The 21,074-nt window shown below is 48.8% G+C and overlaps 1 protein-coding gene and 1 pseudogene across 2 annotated transcripts in view; one reads left to right on the top strand and one right to left on the bottom strand.

Moving 5' to 3' along the window:
* The window catches only part of SDK2 (sidekick cell adhesion molecule 2), a 186,203-nt gene that overhangs the window by 156,597 nt on the left and 8,532 nt on the right, over window positions 1–21,074 (top strand). For both annotated transcript variants that reach the window (XM_089685363.1, XM_089685365.1), the window contains 3 exons: window positions 1,690–1,830; window positions 1,925–2,063; window positions 7,415–7,541. In XM_089685363.1, the coding sequence (XP_089541489.1) occupies window positions 1,690–1,830; window positions 1,925–2,063; window positions 7,415–7,541 (407 nt within the window). The remainder of the gene's footprint in view (window positions 1–1,689; window positions 1,831–1,924; window positions 2,064–7,414; window positions 7,542–21,074) is intronic.
* On the bottom strand, window positions 20,686–20,801 carry LOC149456159 (U2 spliceosomal RNA; annotated as a pseudogene).

Consider the following 21,074-nt stretch of genomic DNA (forward strand, 5'->3'; position numbering starts at 1 on the left):
GTGCCTCCATACATCAGGTTCCCCCATCACGGTGTCTCCATACATCAGGTTCCCCCATCACGGTGCCTCCATACATCAGGTTCCCCCATCACGGCGCCTCCATACATCAGGTTCCCCCATCACAGTGCCTCCATACATCAGGTTCCCTCATCACAGTGCCTCCATACATCAGGTTCCCCCATCACGGTGCCTCCATACTTCAGGTTCCCCCATCACAGTGCCTCCATACATCAGGTTCCCCCATCAAGGTGCCTCCATAGATCAGGTTCCCCCATCACGGTGTCTCCATACATCAGGTTCCCCCATCATGGTGCCTCCATACATCAGGTTCCCCCATTACACTGCCTCCATACATCAGGTTCCCCCATCACTGTGTCTCCATACATCAGGTTCCCCCATCACGGTGCCTCCATACATCAGGTTCCCCCATCACGGCGCCTCCATACATCAGGTTCCCCTATCACAGTGCCTCCAAACATCAGGTTCCCCCATCACAGTGCCTCCATACATCAGGTTCCCCCATCACAGTGCCTCCATACATCAGGTTCCCCCATCACGGTGTCTCCATACATCAGGTTCCCCCATCACGGTGCCTCCATACATCAGGTTCCCCCATCACGGCGCCTCCATACATCAGGTTCCCCCATCACAGTGCCTCCATACATCAGGTTCCCTCATCACAGTGCCTCCATACATCAGGTTCCGTGATGGGGGAACCTGAATCCTCTCTACAGCAGAAGCAAGGTGCTCCTTCTGACAGGAGTGACACTGCAGTTACTCCTTTCAAATAGGAGCGGCACCAGCAGCCAAATTGCTAGTGCTCCCTCCTGACACAGCTACTGCCCCCCCTGTTCTGACGCTGATCCCGGGCCCCCATACATCTGGGGCCTCTAGTCGGTGCTCAGGTGTGCCCATTCATTAAGATGGCACTGCCCTCAACATAGGGTCTTGCCTCCCCAGCAGGTCACCCCTCCCAGCTGGTGCTCACCGCTGTCTTCCCACAGAGACTCTTTCTCCAATTTGCAGCAACAGCAGCTACTCTGATAAGGCGTATCTCGACCCTGAACACGTGTGTACTCACCCAGGCAGCTGGCATGTAGCAAAGCCTGGACACAGGATTGAAGGTTCTGTCCCACCAAAGATACTGTAGAACCTACAATCTCCAGGCCCCAATCCAGGACTTCCAAACCTAGAGAGAGCTGAAAACAGCTTTGTCTGCTAACAAAACACACGATGGAGCCATTTTCTTCATCTCACACCACCATGGCAGGACCTCACAATGGGCATGTAGTTTTCCAAAAAGTTGGGTTTGGAAGGGTATTGGGGGAAGTAGGTAGGGAGGCAGGTAAGGTGAATTGAGACGGGGGGGGAGGGGTGAGTAGGCAACTTGTAGCCATATCGGATTAGGGTGGTATGAAATTGGTATGTGGTAGGGAATTCCGTGCGCAAGATGAGAGTGAGGAAAAACCCTCTTTGGTGGCCCAACAAGGTTGGTAAACCCATGAAGTCTTGCCTAGAATGCATCAAATTTTCTCCATCATCTTGGGTGGTATAGAATTGGTATGTGGTAGGGAATGCCTTTCGTAAGATGAGAGTGAGGAAAAACCCTCTTTGGTGGCCCAACAAGGTTGGTAAACCCATCAAGTCTTGCCTAGAATGTGTCAAATGTTCTCAATCATCTTCTTTCAGCCACGAAAGCCAACCCGTTCTACGAGGAGTGGTGGTTCCTGGTCGTCATCGCGCTCATTGGTCTCATCTTCATTCTTCTTCTGGTGTTTGCTTTGATCATCCGGGGACAGAGCAAGAAATATGCCAAAAAATCCGATTCAGGTGAGAGATTCGTCCCAGAAGCTCGAGTCTACCTATTGTGAAGCCGTTGCCATCACTCTCCTCCTTCCTGACAACTTCCCCTCTGTCCGCACAGGCTGTAACCCCAAAAACAGCACGCTGGGTCACGGTGAGATGGTCAGCCTAGACGAGAGCCGTTTCCCGGCGTTGGAACTGAACAACCGGCGGCTGTCGATGAAGAATTCCTTCTGCAGAAAGAACGGGATCTACACGAGGTGAGAAGACCTATGTAATCACACTGAGTTGTTGGCCGTCAAAGACTGGGACAGTGTCTGAGAAGCCACAGAGCCCCTTCCAGGGTCGTTCAATGGGCTTCACCAACGTGTCAAAAACTGAACACAGCAAGGAAATTTTTGTTTAAAGGAAAACTCCAGTTTAAATATTAGAAACCAAAGAACAAACATTTATTACATTGCACCAATTCTTAGATGTGGTGGCTGCTTTAGTTTTCTTTTTAGGCTTTTTTCTTCTGTTTTCATCTGGTGATCCTGTAAGTAAGTTTGCTGGTTTTTAACCACTTCCAGTCTGGACACTTTCCCCCCCCCTTCCAGTCCGGACACTTTCCCCCCCTTCCAGTCCGGACACTTTCCCCCCCCTTCCAGTCCGGACACTTTCCCCCCCCTTCCAGTCCGGACACTTTCCCCCCCCTTCCAGTCCGGACACTTTCACCCCCTTCCAGTCCGGACACTTTCCCCCTTCTTCCAGTCCGGACACTTTCCCCCCCTTCCAGTCTGGACACTTTCACCCCCTTCCAGTCCGGACACTTTCCCCCCCCCTTCCTGTCTGAAATTTGGATTCGAAAACAAATTCAAATATTGCTGATTTCCTTCCAAGCCTTTGTGTATGAGTGTTAAAATTCAAAAATAATAGAATAAAACAGAACAGAATAGACTATAAAAGAATAAAATAGAATAGAAAATAAAGGAATAGATTAGACTAGAATAGAAAAGAACAGAATAGAATAGAAAAAATATAATAGAATAAAATAGAGAGAATATACCCGCCTTCCGAAATTTGAATAGAATAAAGCAGAATTGAATAGACTATAAAAGAATAAAATAGAATAGAAAATAAAGGAATAGAATAGATTATACTAGAATAGAAAAGAATAGAAAAAATATAATAGAATAAAACAGAATATACCCGCCTTCCGAAATTTAAATAGAATAAAGCAGAATTGAATAGACTATAAAAGAATAAAAATATAATAGAAAATAAAGGAATATAATAGATTATACTAGAATAGAAATGAATAGAATAGAAAAAATATAATCAAATAAAATAGAAAGAATGTAATACCTTTCTTCCGAAATTTGAACTTCGAAAAGAATAAAATAGAAGACTATAAAATAATAAACTAGAATAGGAACAGAATAGAATAGAAAATAATATAAAATAAAAGAATAGAATAGAATAGAAAAAAATAGGATAGAATATACCTGTCTTCCGAAATTCGAATTTCAAATAAAATAAATTCTCATTGGAATGCCAATTTGAATTTTTCGAATTCGGTCGAAATTGACTTCAATTTGACCGAATTAAAAAAAAAAAAAGGAACGAATTGCGAAAACGAATTATGCAAATTTAACGAAACGAACTTATCTAAACAACAAATCAAAATAACAAATTTTTTCGTTCTGCACATGTCCAATCTGAATCTGATTGGCGGATGGGGGGGTCAGTTCTGGAGACGCGATTGATACGCGATATTGATACATTTATATAAACAGCGGATTTTGTCGCCCTTTTCCCGCAGTAGAGAACGGAATGAGGCGGAATGCGCCAAACAGCTACTGGGTTGCAGTGTGTTACCATCCGCCGCCGTCTGTTGCGTCACCCCCACCCCCACACGGGTTAATAAATCGTTCCTGTGCAGAGTGCGCCCACTCCGCGTTGAAGGGCCTGGCACAGAACGCGTCGCGGCACAAAGTGGCTTCTCCTTGTTGATATTCAGGTCTCGTTGCGCAGCGTTCAGCTCGGTCCTCCCGCTGGCCGCGCCACAAAGACTCCTCTGTTAGGGACATCACAGTCGAAGCACTTATGAGCCGGAGAAGAAGAGAGGGAGAGGCCGGCTAGAGTGTCACCGGCTGGCATGGGCTCTGGGGGTAATTAACCGAGGAATTCTATTCCCGGGGCGGCGGGGGAGGGGCTGCCTAATGGGATTAAATCCCAGTTAGATTCCCTGAAATGTGTCGATTTCAGACTCAGAAGTTGTTAAAAAAAATATTGTTTGCTGATCTTCAGGTGTTACTTCTGAGATCGGCTTGTTGGCTTGTCCATCCCCCGCCGACCAACGAACCGCTAAATTGTTTAGGAGCCGCGGAAAAGCATCGGAGCAATTCCAGGCGAGCGCACAGGTCCTCTTTAATCTAAAGCCGAACTCCGGGGAAAGGAAAAGTCCTCTTGTGTTGGGGCACCCGCAGTGCAGGGGTTCAATGCTCATTTAGGTCCAGGGGACTCGTAGTGCGCACAGAGCAGTACACTTGAAATGTAGCCCCCCTGCCTTGGTCCCCCTATATGTAGGAACGTAGCCCCCCTGCCTTGGTCTCCCTGTATATAGGAATGCAGCCCCCCTGTCTTGGTCCAACTGTATGGAGGAATGCAGCTCCCCTGCCTTGGTCACACACACTGTATGTAGGAACGTAGCCCCCCTGCCTTGGTCACACTGTATGTAGGAACGTAGCCCCCCCCCGCCTTGGTCCCCCTGTATGTAGGAATGCAGCTCCCCTGCCTTGGTCACACACACTGTATGTAGGAACGTAGCCCCCCTGCCTTGGTCACACTGTATGTAGGAACGTAGCCCCCCCCCGCCTTGGTCCCCCTGTATGTAGGAATGCAGCCCCCCTGCCTTGGTCCCACTGTATGTAGGAACGTAGCCCCCCCCGCCTTGGTCCCACTGTATGTAGGAAAGTAGCCACCTTGCCTTGGTCACACTGTATGGAGGAACATAGCCCCCCCGCCCTGGTCCCCCTGTATGTAGGAACGTAGCCCCCCTGTCTTGGTCCCACTGTATGGAGGAACGTAGCCCCCCCTGCCTTGGTCCCACTGTATGGAGGAACGTAGCCCCCCTGCCTTGGTCCCACTGTATGTAGGAACATAGCCCCCCTGCCTTGGTCCCACTGTATGTAGGAACATAGCCCCCCTGCCTTGGTCACACTGTGTGGAGGAATGTAGCCCCCCGCCTTGGTCACACTGTATGGAGGAATGTAGCCCCCCCTGCCTTGGTCCCACTGTGTGTAGGAATGCAGCCCCCTTTGCCTTGGTCCCACTGTGTGTAGGAATGCAGCCCCCCTGCCTTGGTCCCCCTGTATATAGGAATGCAGCCCCCTGCCTTGATCACACTGTATGTAGGAATGTAGCCCCCCCTGCCTTGATCCCACTGTATGGAGGAACGTAGCCCCCCTGCCTTGATCACACTATGTGTAGAAACGGCGCCCCCCTGCCTTGGTCCCACTGTATGTAGGAATGTAGCCCCCCTGCCTTGGTCCCACTGTATGTAGGAACGTAGCCCCCCCCGCCTTGGTCCCACTGTATGTAGGAAAGTAGCCACCTTGCCTTGGTCACACTGTATGGAGGAACATAGCCCCCCTGCCCTGGTCCCCCTGTATGTAGGAACGTAGCCCCCCTGTCTTGGTCCCACTGTATGGAGGAACGTAGCCCCCCCTGCCTTGGTCCCACTGTATGGAGGAACGTAGCCCCCCTGCCTTGGTCCCACTGTATGTAGGAACATAGCCCCCCTGCCTTGGTCCCACTGTATGTAGGAACATAGCCCCCCTGCCTTGGTCACACTGTGTGGAGGAATGTAGCCCCCCGCCTTGGTCACACTGTATGGAGGAATGTAGCCCCCCCTGCCTTGGTCCCACTGTGTGTAGGAATGCAGCCCCCCCTGCCTTGGTCCCACTGTGTGTAGGAATGCAGCCCCCCCTGCCTTGGTCCCACTGTATATAGGAATGCAGCCCCCCTGCCTTGATCACACTGTATGTAGGAATGTAGCCCCCCCTGCCTTGATCCCACTGTATGGAGGAACGTAGCCCCCCTGCCTTGATCACACTATGTGTAGAAACGGCGCCCCCCTGCCTTGGTCCCACTGTATGTAGGAATGTAGCCCCCCTGCCTTGGTCACACTGTATGTAGGAACAGAGCCCCCCCTGCCTTGGTCACACTGTATGTAGGAACGGAGCCCCCCCGCCTTGGTCCCACTGTATGTAGGAACATAGCCCCCCCGCCTTGGTCACACTGTATGTAGGAACATAGCCCCCCCGCCTTGGTCCCACTGTGTGCAGGAATGTAGCCCCCCCGCCTTGGTCCCCCTGTATGTAGGAATGTAGCCCCCCGCCTTGGTCCCCCTGTATGTAGAAATGTAGCCCCCCTGCCTTGGTCACACTGTATGTAGGAATGTAGCCCCCCTGCCTTGGTCCCCCTGTATGTAGGAATGTAGCCCCCCTGCCTTGGTCACACTGTATGTAGGAATGTAGCCCCCCTGCCTTGGTCCCCCTGTATGTACGAATGTAGCCCCCCTGCCTTGGTCCCCCTGTATGTAGTGTGTGTAGGAAAATAGCCACCCTGCCTTGGTCTCCCTGTATATAGGAATGTAGCCCCCCTGCCTTGATCCCCCTGTATGTACGAATGTAGCCCCCCTGCCTTGGTCCCCCTGTATGTAGTGTGTGTAGGAAAATAGCCACCCTGCCTTTGTCCCCCTGTATGTAGGAATGTAGCCCCCCTGCCTTGGTCTCCCTGTATGTAGGAATGTAGCCCCCCTGCCTTGGTCCCCCTGTATGTAGGAATGTAGCCCCCCGCCTTGGTCCCCCTGTATGTAGGAATGTAGCCCCCCCGCCTTGGTCCCACTGTATATAGGAATGTAGCCCCCCCCTGCCTTGGTCCTCCTGTATGTAGGAATATATCTCCCCTGCCTTGGTCCCACTGTATGTAGGAATGTAGCCCCCCTGCCTTGGTCCCCCTGTATGTAGGAATGTAGCCCCCCTGCCTTGGTCCCCCTGTATGTAGGAATGTAGCCCCCCGCCTTGGTCCCCCTGTATGTAGAAATGTAGCCCCCCCACCTTTGTCACACTGAGAATAAAATAAATAATATAACCGTCTTCCGAAATTTGAACAGAACCAGCTATTCTTCACAGTGAATTTGGATTGATTAAATATTTTCGATTCAAATTCGATTCGAATACTTCAGATCTATTAGAAAAATATGAATCCGGTCGAAACAAATAAACAACACAAATTTCGTTACGAATCCAACTAAACAAAATCGGTAACTTAACGAATCGATCCGAAACCAAATGAAAAAGATTTTTTCCTTCTGCACGTCTCATTCGCAATTGAGCACTGCAGTGCAATTAGGTTTTTGTGCTGCTTTTCCCTCTTCCAGCCTGAGCTCTGCTGTACAGGGACTGCGAGGTGCTGACACCAGGCCGAATTCAGGTATTTACACGACTTGAATTTATGGAATACATTATGTACTAACAAAGTTTAAACAATTTGAACCGTGTGTGTGGCGGGGGTGGTTAGCACTTTTCTCCAATCAAGTCTTCCTGAAGTTGCTTACTCTTTTCAGGTCTCCACCCCGCCCCAGTCCTGGAAGCCTTCATTATTCAGATGAGGACGTAGCCAAATACAACGATCTCATTCCTACCGAGAGTGGAAGTCTGACCGAAAAGCCTTCGGAGGTATCCGATTCACAGGTGAGAGGGAATGGCATTTTTCGAGAGACCCGTCCCCGCCATCTACACCCATTGAGTGCAGAACAGCCGGAAATGATGGTGGAAGTCTTTGAAAGGTGGACCTGGGATTGCACGTGTACCTTTTGTTCATAGATGGTGAAGGCAACCATTCTGGTTTGAGAGCAGTAGGTCATCAAGGAGTAGACAGGTGCTGGTTATCCGGGAAGGGAGCAGACAATATCGATTGGGACAACTGTTCCAAATGGTCCAATTGGTCCCTAAGAAAAAGCTTGGCCAGCAGGTATCTGCTAGATCCCTCATTAGATGGATATCAGCTCCATCCAGACTCAAGTAGTCAGCTCAGCTCTTATATCAATTGGGACTTTTTTTTCCCAAATGGTCCAGTTGATCCATGAGAATGGTTGGCCAGCAGATGTCCATTAGATCCTTCAATAGATGGACACCAGCCCCATCCAGACTCAAATAGCCAGCTCAGGTCTTATGTGAAAAATATCAACTGGGACAACTTTTCCAAATTATTCAATTGATTCCTAAGAATGGTTGACCAACAAGCGTCTGCTAGATCCTTCAATAGATGGACACCAACTCAGATGTTTGGCTTAGATCTTATGTGAATAATATGAATTGGGAAACTTTTCCAAAAGGTCCAGTTGATCCCTGAGAATGGCTGGCCAGCATATGTCCACTAGATCCTTCAAAAGATAGACATCAGCTCCATCCAGACTCAAATAGTAAACTCAGGTCTTATATCAATTAATCCAATTTTCCCAAATAGTCCAATTAATCCCTGAGAATGGATGTCCACTAGATCCTTCATTAGATGAACATCCCCTCCCTAAGAATGGTTGGCCAGGAGGTGTCTACTAGATGTGTCAATAGATGGACAACTGCTCCATTTAGACTCAAATGGTCAGCTCAGGTCTTATGTGAATAATATCTATTAGAAATACTTTTCCAAATGGTCCAGCTGATTCCTAAAAATGGTTGACCAACATGTATCTGCTAGATCCTTCAACAGATGGACACCAACTCCATCCAGATTCAAATGGTCGGTTAATGTCTTATGTGAATGATATTAATTGGGACAACTTTTCCTGATGGTTTAACTGATCCGTAAGAATGGCTGACCAACATGTATCTGCTAGATCCTTCAATAGATGGACACCATCTCCATCCAGACTCAAATGGTTGGTTAATGTCTTGTGTGAATTATTTTAATTAGGACAACTTTTCCAAATGGTCCAATTGATTCCTAAGAATGTCTGTCCAACATGTATCTGCTAGATCTTTCAACAGATGGACACTAGCTCCATCTAGATTCAAATGGTCGGCTAATGTCTTATGTGGATGATATTAATTGGGACAACTTTTCCTGATGGTTTAACTGATCCGTAAGAATGGCTGACCAACATGTATCTGCTAGATCCTTCAAAAGATAGACATTAGCTCCATCCAGACTCAAATAGTCCACTCAGGTCTTATATTGATTAGGACAACCTTTCCAAATAGTCCAATTAATCCCTAAGAATGGATGTCCACTAGATCCTTCATTAGATGAACACCACCTCCCTAAGAATGGTTGGCCAGCAGACGTCTACTAGATATGTCAATAGATGGACATCCGCTCCATTGAGACTCAAATGGTCGGCTCAGGTTTTATGTGAATAATATCAATTAGAACTACTTTTCCAAATGGTCCAGCTGATTCCTAAAAATGGTTGACCAACATGTATCTGCTAGATCCTTCAAAAGATAGACATCAGCTCCATCCAGACTCAAATGGTTGGTTAATGTCTTATGTGAATTATTTTAATTAGGACAATGTTTCCAAATGGTCCAGCTGATTCCTAAGAATGGCTGACCAACATGTATCTGCTAGATCCTTCAATAGATGGACACCAGCTCCATCCAGATTCAAATGGTCACCTAATGTCTTATGTGAACGATATTAATTGGGACAACTTTTCCAGATGGTCTAACTAACCCGTAAGAATGGCTGACCAACATGTATCTGCTAGATCCTTCAAAAGATAGACATCAGCTCCATCCAGACTCAAATAGTCCACTCAGGTCTTATATCAATTAGGACAACTTTTCCAAATAGTCCAATAAATCCCTAAGAATGGCTGAGCAACATGTATCTGCTAGATACAATAGATGGACACCAGCTCCATCCAGACTCATGGTCAACTAATGTCTTACGTGGATGATTTTATTTGGGACAACTGTTCCAAATGGTCCAACTGATCCCTAAGAATGGCTGGCCAGCAGATGTTCACCAAGTTCTTCAATAGATGGACACCAGCTCCATTCAGACTCAAATGGTCTGCTCATGTCAAAGTATTATGTGCAGCCTACCGGTGAAGCCATTTTTTGCTTTGCCAGTCACTGGAATCCTTCGCACTGGTATCTGACACCAGGTATGTTCTATACTGGGCACTGTGGTTCCACTGGCCAGCTGCTTGATCACTACCATCCGACATTAGGTAGGTCCTATACTGGGTACTGTGGTTCCACTGACCCGCTCCTTGATCACTACCATCCGACACCAGGTATGTTCTATACTGGGCACTGTGGTTCCACTGGCCAGCTGCTTGATCACTACCATCCGACATTACGTAGGTCCTATACTGGGTACTGTGGTTCCACTGGCCAGCTGCTTGATCACTACCATCCGACACCAGGTATGTCCTATACTGGGTACTGTGGTTCCACTGACCCGCTCCTTGATCACTACCATCCGACACCAGGTATGTCCTATACTGGGTACTGTGGTTCCACTGACCCGCTCCTTGATCACTACCATCCGACACTAGGTATGTTCTATACTGGGCACTGTGGTTCCACTGACCCGCTCCTTGATCACTACCATCCGACACTAGGTATGTTCTATACTGGGCACTGTGGTTCCACTGACCAGCTGCTTGATCACTACCATCCGACACTAGGTATGTCCTTTACTGGGTACTGAGGTTCCACTGGCCAGCTACCATCCGACACTAGGTATGTCCTATACTGGGTACTGTGGTACCACTGGCCAGCTCCTTGATCACTACCATCCGACACTAGGTATGTCCTATACTGGGTACTGTGGCACCACTGGCCAGCTCCTTGATCACTACCATGCCCCTCAGACATAATTTTGACATAGCAGCCAGTGGGTAGAACCACAGAGGAGGACCAGGCATCTGTCACACCGGGAAGTTCTGGATGCTCTCTTCAGCTCTTCACAAGAGTGAAGACCAGTTTCACAGGCGGTGGAACAGTTAGCTGAATTGAAATCACCGTTGATGTCAGTCCTTCTCCATGGGCTAATGGCTTGATTTTGTCTAGGGGTGATAAGAGCGGAGATATACTTATCTAACTTGCCGATCCTCCAAGCACAAGACCAATCCCTGCACCCCCCAGTCTTGTGAATGAACTGTTCCTGACGTCATCGTGCCCACAGACCGGCCTCCTGCGTGAGGACAACAGGGACAGTCCACCGCTGGACGTGGGGGAGCGCCGTTTTTGGGAGGATTGAAAGGACTGGGTAAGTACGGCCTTTCGGGGGCCCCCTGGACAAAATGATCAGTTAACCCATGCAGTGCAGGCACAGCTCCACTGCATAGGACCACAAAAAATTGCATGGAGTTCTGCTTTAAGTTTTTTGTCTGCAGGAAGAACTTTGAGTTCTACGGTCCCCTATGGTGCCTGCCTTTCTTGCCCAATACACATGAATACCCCAATTCTCATGCCTGCCCCAGCCGCCAGTACTGTTAGGGCTGTAGTAAGGGTAGGTGCCTCTACCAGAGATCATGTCCTATCTCAATGGTGCACATCCTGGTCCCTTTGGGTTGGTAATAAAATGGATCAGAAAGCGACGCCAGCAGACTGGTCATTACTGCCGAAATTGGCGGGATGGGAGATCATGGGATGGTGGATTAAGTCTTAGTGGATGGTACAACCTTCGGTAAGGATGGAGGGGGGGGTGGTACTACCTTTTACCTGTCCTTCAATATAAAACGACTGCTCCAGATAGAACACAATGGCCACCATTGTCACCAGTCTTCTGAAGTTACTGGGAGTTCCCGGTGTGAGCGCACATTGTGCAGGGTGTGACCGCCATGAACGTTCGATAAAAGCAGAGACAATACCGAACCCGTCATCACGGAAGTGACTTGATAAAGAAGATAGAAAGTCACCCACAAAAGTCCCCGACCCCCCACCCCCTCCTCGTAGAATAGTTCTCCAGGGCCATGGAGGACGGCTCAGTCTCGGCTGAGTGCAAAATACAAAGGACCCGGACAAACAGCGGCGTTCAGCCTAATCCCTCTTAACCCCTTCCTTGTCCTCCCTGGGCTGCACCGAGCCGCACCGCATTGTCTAGCCAGGAACTGCTGAGCCTTCAAGCGTGACACCTGCGAATTGCCTCACCTGGGAGCACTGAGCACCTTCACCTGAAATCTGACCTCCTGACTTCTTCACTTGTATTAAGTCCAATTTCTCGGGGGGCATAGAAAAAGGTTAAGGAATGACTTCAGTGGAGTCACCATAATATCCAAGTTCCTAAATTAAAGGATCAGTCCACCCGAAGGAGGTAGTGTTTGGAGGATGCTGGAGCATTTGTTATACCTCTAGCAGCAGAGAGAGTTGGAGAGTTGAAACTACTGTGACTCTAATAAAGCTTTCTCCCGTGGTTCCTGATTTCCCAGCTTAGTACACCTACTGTGCCCATTATGAGGGGTTCCCACCATCTCTGTGCCAAGTTCCCAGTCAGTACACTCTTTGTGCCCATTATGAAGGGTTCCACCATCCCCGTGCTGAGTTCCCAGGTCTGTTCGCCTGCTGTGCCCATTATGAAGGGTTCCCATCATCCCTGTGCTGAGTTCCTGGGTCTGTACACCCGCTGTGCCCATTATGAGGGGTTCCTATCATCCCTGTGCTGAGTTCCTGGGTCTGTACACCCGCTGTGCCCATTATGAAGGGTTCCCACCATCCCTGTGCTGAGTTCCCAGGTCTGTACACCCTCTGTGCCCATTATCCCTGTGCCGAGTTCCCAGGTCTGTACGCCCGCTGTGCCCATTATGAAGGGTCCCCATTATCCCTGTGCTGAGTTCCCGGGTCTGTACGCCCGCTGTGCCCATTATGAGGGGTTTCCACTATCCCTATGCTGAGTTCCCGGGTCTGTACCCCTGCTGTGCCCATTATGAAGGGTTCCCACCATCCCTGTGCTGAGTTTATAGCCCAACAGGAGGAGCTGGGAGACACAAAGCTGGCCAGGAGAAGAGCTGGGAATGATGGCAGAGATCCATGACATATAAGTCGGGGGGCCACACCAGGCTCTATCTATATCTATAAAGCTACATTTTGGTGGACTGACCCTTTAAAGAAAGCATTATCCCATTATGAGTCCGGACCTTGGCCCCAGGCGCTCCTCCTACCTCCAATCAGTACAAAATTGAGAGACGCGGCCAAGATAAATAGGAGGACTCTGCCACTTGCCGGGTATTCTTGGCTCAGAGAGGAACACGATCCTCCGACCTCTGACCCATCACACAGCCATTCCTTCCAGGGGACTTATCTCCTCTTATTTACAACCAACATAACTGGCTGGCATTGCACAATGTTTTCGGTCTCTGCGCAACAGGAATATTTACTGCGTGACGGACCGCAGAGAAAGAGCCGAATTCACACGTGAGATCCAGAGGAGATGAATTCTGTTCGGCCAGTCTTGTGATTTGGACACCAGTGTCAACAGAGCCAAGTTCCCTGACTTTACTTTTCATCACTGCAGTTAAAGCCTGCCAGCTTGGTCAAGGACCACCACCCAACCCTCCCAACCTGTGATTGGATGGTGAAGGAGCCACTGCTCACCGATAGGGTCATCCCTGTGCACCCTTCTCCTCTTTAGTGAATTATTTCTGGATAACCCCTCCCCCCCCCCCCCCCCCCGTAGTTGATTCACCATGGATGTTTAGTCCTGGTGCATGAGACTCTGGAATTTAGCTGTGAGCGGCGCAGACGTCCTGCTGCCTGCCAAACTCTACGAGAGGCTTCTGGGGTTGGATGGTGGTACTTACATTTAGGGTGGCATGCACCCAGGGACGAGTGCCCAGCATGCTGACTTCATGCATTCTGGGAATTCTTCCCTTTGGAGAATACTCATGTAAACGTTCATACCGCTAAGTGCATCCATCCGTCTGCAGCGACTGTCGGCCTCTCATTGAGTTTGACAGGCTGCTGGGCTGAAGGGGGCATCCGTGGCCTCCACCCACAGATTTGGACCACGAACACCTCTCCTCCCTTTCTTCTTCATCACATAGAGGGGAGTGGTTGTGTAGTTCAGGGAAGATAGATGGGTAAGCCGATAACATTGCTCAGGAGATCAGGTATCTTCTATACCTGGAGAAACGGCTCAAATATTTCTCCTGCTGTAGATTGTCCTTCAAGAGTTTTTTAACGGCCCTGCTTAAGCTTTTTAGCGCCCCCCCACCCAAAAAAAATGGTCTTTTGGAACCCTTACTAAAATCAATTAATTGAGGGCAAATGGCAAAATCGCCCTTGTATTGGTGGTCAGTAGGAACCATACAACCCTTACAGAAGTGGTCAGAGCACCACCCATACAAGAAGGGCGACACCAGACCTACCAGACTCCATCTATATCTATAAAGGAGAAAATATTTCTCCTGCTGGAGATTGTCCTTCAAGAGGTTCTTTAATGGCCCTGCTTAACCTCTTTAGCCCCTCCCCAAAAATGGTCTTATGGAACCCTTACTAAAACCAATTAATTGAGGGCAAATGGCAAAATCGCCCTTACATTGGTGGTCAGTAGGAACCATACAACCCTTACAGAAGTCAGAACACCACCCATTCAAGAAGCTGTAGATCAATGGTTTCATGCTAGTAAGTAAATGCCGCAAACCGAGCACATAAAGGGTAGAGAACAGCCGCAGGCCATCCCGATAAGCCATGCCCCCCTTCTGACGCATTTCACCCCACCCATGGGGCTTACTCATAGAGGTATACCTAGATATATACAAAGATACCTCTATGACTAAGCCCTGGGAGTAGGATGAAATGTCAGGGGGGACGTGACCTATCTGGAGGAGCTGGGGCTGATACCTTTCTCTACTCTCTATGTATGCGGCGTTCACATACTACTCATTGGATTGGCACCCTATTTGGAGAGAGACGCTGGAGCTGCTACATCGGTGCTTCATCGAGTACATACCAAATGGTTTCATGCTGCTGGCTTCGCCAAGTGGAACTGGCCCTGGGGAGGTCAATCAGCCACTGCTTAAGGAACCCATAGCAAACTCTAAAGGAGCCTGAGGGTTTCATGGAACCCTGTTGAGAATGGCTGTTCTATAGAGTCTGCTGAAGAAACACAGATTTTAAACCAAAGCCCCGATGAAGGGATTTCTTGGCCCCTGAAACATGTTGGCTACAGTGTTTCTACCTGTTATCACTTTTGAGATGATCTTATGGAACCCCTACTAAAACCAATTAATCGAGGGCAATTTGCAAAATTGCCCCTTACATTGGTGGTCAGTAGGAACCACGTAACCATTACAGAAGTGGTAAGAACACCACCCATAGAGAAAGCCAAGTAGATCATTGGTTTCATGCTACTGGCTTTGCCATGGGAAACTGGTTCTGGGACTTTTTGGACACTATTTTGTGGGACGCCCATCAGCCACTGCTCAAGGAACCCCAAGAAAACTCTGAAGGTACCCTAGGGTTTCATAGAACCCTGGTTGAGAATGGCTGTTCTACAGAGTCCATTTAAGAAACCCAGATAATAAACCTAAGTCCCGATGAAGGTATCTCTTGGCCCCTGAAACGTGTTGGCTATAGTTGTTCTACCTGTTGTCACATTGCTATCAACAATAAAGGAACTTTGAGCTGATCTCTTGGAAGCCTTACTAAAACAAAACTAATCGAAGGCAAACCGCAAAATTGCCCCTTACATTGGTGGTCAGTAGGAACCACGCAACCATTACAGAAGTGGTAAGAACACCACCCATAAAGAAAGCCAAGTAGATCATTGGTTTCATGCTACTGGCTTTGCCAAGGGGACTATTTGGACACCATTTAATGGGAGCTCCATCAGCCACTGCTCAAGGAACCCCAAGCAAACTCTGAAGGAACCCTAGGGTGTCATAGAACCCTGGCTGAGAATGGCTGTTTTATTGAGTCTAAACCCTAAGTCCTGATGAAGGGATTGCTTGGCCCCAGAAATGCGTTGGCTACAGTTCTTCTTCCTGTTGTCACATTTCTATCAACATACTTTGGAATTTTGAGATGATCATTTGGTGTCCAGTTATTTGGTTTTACATGGACCTCTCGGTTCAGGTTGTCTACTTTGTGTGAACCCCCCTCTCAAGCAGCCAAAGTCAAGTTCCAATGTCATAGTCTGGTTGATGGGACTAAGATCTAGATCCAGCGCCCTGCCATTATTCAGTTCTTAGAATACAATACCAGGTACTGTAGATTCATCCATCCATAGATAGGGGAACTGAGTGATTTCTTTTTTTTTGTATCGGTATGGCTAGCCTTAGCCTAAAAAAAAAAAAAAAAAAAAAGTGCAACTGCCTTACCTAAGAACTGCTAAGCTGCATCATATTTTCATTTTTTTTTACATGCAGCTGATGTCCTCCATCCTTCGTACAGCCCTTCCCCCACCCCAAAAAAAAAATCCTTTGCCAAATTTTGATGCGGACCTGGTACTGAATGAGCCTATTAAGAGCACTGCCTGTTTTCTCAAGCGCGAGAGGCTGGCATCGGTGCCAAGCCTGCTCAGAGTTACTAGTGCCTTCAGTAAAATGCCATTACTATGGGAACGCCACTATTTTCTGCAAGCCGACTGGATAAACAGACCGCGCCTTTCCCAAGTCAAACAAGGAACAGCTCTCGGAATCCCATGCACACACTGTGCTAATCCCCGACTCTCCATGACAAGGCCAAGAGAAAGGCGTGTTTGTGCTGCCAGCCATTGTGCAGGTACATGCCTGCATTCTGTAATATCTCACTCACCATCGCCGCTGTCAGAATCGCAGTCACGTGATCAGGGGCGGACTGACAACTCATGGGGCCCCCTGGCAATAGGGGATCATGGGGCCCCTGTGTCCTTGCCCAAACTCAAAAAAGCCTATGAAAAAGGTACCAGGGGCATCTCATGGGGCCCCCTACTGACCCCGGGCCCTAGGGGGCCAAGCCCAACCCCTGAAAAATGACCCCACACCATAATCCCCCCTCCACCAAACTTTACACTTGGCACAATGCAGTCAGGCAAGTACCGTTATCCTGGCAACTGCAAAACCCAGACATGTCCATCGGATTGCCAGAGAACGTGATTGGTTACTCCAGAGAACACGCCTCCCCTGCTCTAGAGTCCAGTGGCAGCGTGCTTTACACCACGGCACCCGACACTTTGCATTGCACTTGGTGATGGAAGGCTTGGATGCAGCTGCTCGGCCATGGAAACCCATTCCATGAAGCTCTCTACGCACTGTTGTTGGGCTCATCTGAAGGCCACACCAAGTTTGGAGGTCTTTAGCTATTGACTCTGCAGACAGTTGGTGACTTCTGCGCACTGTGCGCTTCAGCATGCGCTGACCCCGCCCTGTCATGTGACGTGGCCTACCACTTGGTGGCTGAGTTGCTGTTCCCAGTTGCTTCCACTTTGTGATAATCCCACTAACAGTTGAGCGTGGAATATTTAGTAGCCAGGAAATGTCACGGATGGACTTATTGCCCAGGTGGCCACCTATCACGGGACCACGCTTGGAGTCACTAAGCTCCTGAGAGCGACCCATTCTTTCACCAATGTTTGTAGAAGCAGTCTGCATGCCTAGGGGCTTGATTGTATATACCTGTGTCCATGGAGGGGATTGGAACACCTGAATCACATGATATGAAGGGGATTGGAAAACCTGAATCACATGATATGGAGGGGATTGGAGCACCTGAATCACATGATTTGGAGGGCTGGCCCAATACTTTTGGCAACATAGTGTATGTCACATTTACCAGCCCACTTCCAAAAGTAAATGAACACATGTGATCAGTACTGATCACTCACCATGTTCATTCATAACTGATGCATAGTAAAATGTGAGCAGCCATGGCTATAAGCACAGAAACGCTTGCCGTTCAGTGACGCATATCTGTGGCACGTGGGTGTTAAAGTCCACCATTTTTCTGCTGCCTCATATATATTTTAGTCGGTTGGAAAGTGGAAAAATAGTGCTGGGCCTGTACATGTATTATTGGTATTGCTATTATAAAGTGAGAACGGAGATGACCCAGTTCCCAGGCAGGAGGCTTCTACACTCTGGAGGGTCTCCACCGTCTTCCTGGCTCATAGAGTAATGTAACAAAAATCTATACTGACCACTGCTAAAGGGTCCTGATGTGACTTTATTCCAATAAAGTCAGCAGGACAATCAAAAGAGTAGTCAATGCATTTCAGGGATCCAAAAACGACTCCTACCCATCAGGGCACGAGATTGGAATCCATGTAAAAGAACTTGACGGGAACTGGACCTTTGCCAACTGCTGTAATCACGCTGAATGAAATATCATCAATTTCGAACATAATTAGTGGACTCCGTGATGGCAAGAAAGGATCTTCTGAAGAACAAACTTTTCTACGATTGTGCAGACAGAAATCGCACCAGCTTAAGGCAGACACAGCCATTGGAGCCGACTTTGGCCCCTTCCTCCCTTTAGAAACCTTTTGGGAATCTGAACCGCCAAAAATAACGATGTGTGATGACTTCAAACTAGCAGGAGGAAAGCAAAGGAGAAAGAAGAATTTTACCGAAAGCGTAGTGGATGCTGGGAAGAGACTTCCAGCAGAATTAGTTACTCTACAGCAGGGATAAGGGATTAAAATTTTTTTTCCAGCCGAGGGCCAAATCTCTCTTTTCAAGTAAAATAAATAAAAATCACCTTACATAAGGTGCCCCCATCAGATTACCCCCTTATACCAGATGTCCCCACCAGAGTACCCCCTTATATTAGGTATCCCCACCAGAATACCCCTTACATCAGGTGTCCCCACCAGAGTACCCCCTTACATCAGGTGTCCCCACCAGAGTACCCCCTTACATCAGGTGTCCCCACCAGAGTACCCCCTTACATCAGGTGCCCCCATCAGAGTACCCCCTTATATTAGGTATCCCCACCAGAATACCCCTTACATCAGGTGTCCCCACCAGAGTACCCCCTTACATCAGGTGTCCCCACCAGAGTACCCCCTTACATCAGGTGTCCCCACCAGAGTACCCCCTTACATCAGGTGCCCCCATCAGATTACCCCCTTATACCAGATGTCCCCACCAGAGTACCCCCTTATATTAGGTATCCCCACCAGAGTACCCCCTTACATCAGGTGTCCCCACCAGAGTACCCCCTTTTATCAGGTGTCCCCACCAGAGTACCCCCTTATGTCAGGTGTTCCCATCAGAGTACCCCCATACATCAGGTGTCACCATACATGTAGTTCCCCCATCAGTATCCAATCATATGAGGTGTCCCCATCAGGTGTCCCCCATCAGGGTGCCCCCTTACTTTAGGTATCCCCATCAGAGTACCCCCTTACATCAGGTGTCCCCACCAGAGTACCCCCTTTTATCAGGTGTCCCCACCAGAGTACCCCCTTTTATCAGGTGTTCCCATAAGAGTACCCCCATACATCAGGTGTCACCATACATGTAGCTCCCCCATCAGTATGCAATCATATCAGGTGTCCCCATTAGGTGTCCCCCATCAGGGTGCCCCCTTACTTTAGGTGTCCCCATCAGGGTGCCCCCTTACATCAGGTGCCCCCATCAAGGTGCCCCAATATATCAAATTCCCACATCATAGTGCTCCCATATATCAGCTGCCAAAATCACAGTGCCCCCTTACATCAAATTCCCCCATCAGTGTCTCACTATAGACCAGTAGAGTCCATTAGAGCCAGGCGAGGGCGGGAGCTGGGAGTAAAAGCATGCTGCCGGGGGCAGGGCACACACGTGACATCATTGGGTGCTATGATGCTGGCAATCCTAACAACCAATGACTGCAGCGTAATGATGATCTAGCCCAGCAGAGTGGTTGACTGTTGGTCTGGGCTGTCAGTACTTCTGGATCCGGACCGCGGTCCACCATGTAGTGAAGGCTGCTTTACAGGAAATGAACCTAAACTTGTCTTCATAGACTCGATGGACCATTTGGTCTTTTACTGCCATCACCCTTCCATTATGCTAGCCAGATTGTTGGGGCGAGCAGAATGTCTTTATCATACAGTATTTATTTTTTTTTTTAAGTCCGCAAACGTGCAAACTACAACGAATAAACCGTAAGTGTTTCACAAAAAAGTGCAAGTGCAAAAACACCACACAAAAAGTGCACTTAGGGGTGTGCTTTGTCCTACCCCCGAAGGGGTTGGACCACTACCCTGATACCCCGGGGCACGAAGCTCCTGACAGGGACAAGGTTCCCATTTGGTCCTCCTGGCCAAAAGGCCTGGTGGACCACCGTTCCTTGTGTCCAGCCAAAGCCGGACACCCAGTACTTGGTCAGGGGGCTCTCCCGAAGAGAAAACCCCCTAGGGACAGGGGAGGAAGGAACCAAAAGGCCACACATCCTCCCCCTAGACTTCAGGGCAGGCCCGAGGACCCACACCCTCCATCCTGTGAGAAAAACACACACATAAGAGAAAAAGTGACAAACATGGGGTGAGAAAAAATAAATAAATAAATAAATAATCTATAAAAATAATAAAAAAGTGGTCGTGCCCAAATTGTGCACTGACCAGACCCTGAGGCCTGTAGCAAAAAAATTGCCCAGGACTTGGCCAAAAGGCCCGGTCCTAGAGGCGCAGTGCAAAAAGTGTTTTAAACGCGGTGACCATGTGCTCATTCACATCGTGGGGTCCCACACCCAAGTGCTACTCAGAGCACCCCTGAGGCGACTACTCAGGGGGCACCGTGTTTGCGGGCTTTCTGCCTCCTCAGCCCCTGGCCAGACCAAGGTAGATCCGTCCAAATCAGGAGGTACTGGGTCCTTCCAGCTTTCTCAGGGGAATTACTCCCAGGGCCCCAGCTTAACTTGTGGCGCTCCCCGGTTTCTGTCCCCCCGATACTGGCCTTCCAGACCCCCATCATACCAGTGAGGGTACTATACAACAGCCATCCCCGCAAAGCTAGAATGGCCGGGAGCACCCCCACTGGACACTGATAAGAACAGATACTACACTTGATCTTAGCCAAAAGGCCGAGAAGCGATCTTTATACAGTACAGGACACAAGCTCGATAATATAAGTCCCTGATCTACACTCTAGGATGCTGAGATATGGTAGAGAGGCGCTTACGAGAGACCAAGAGAGTGATACTATTCATCTGAATGTGGTCTTCGGGCGGATTGACCTTTTGAAAGATCCGGCTAAGATCCATCAAGCTCTGTATTAACCTGCTTTTGCATCTCTATGAGATCAGTTATCCTCATGACTTGGAGGAGAATAGCTACGCTATAGGAACCTCTACCTCTCTGGGCAGTGT

The sequence above is a fragment of the Staurois parvus genome, unplaced genomic scaffold, assembly GCF_062004578.1.
Source record: "Staurois parvus isolate SC_StPar_1 unplaced genomic scaffold, SC_StPar_1.0 ptg000373l, whole genome shotgun sequence".
Classification (NCBI taxonomy): Eukaryota; Metazoa; Chordata; class Amphibia; order Anura; family Ranidae; genus Staurois; species Staurois parvus.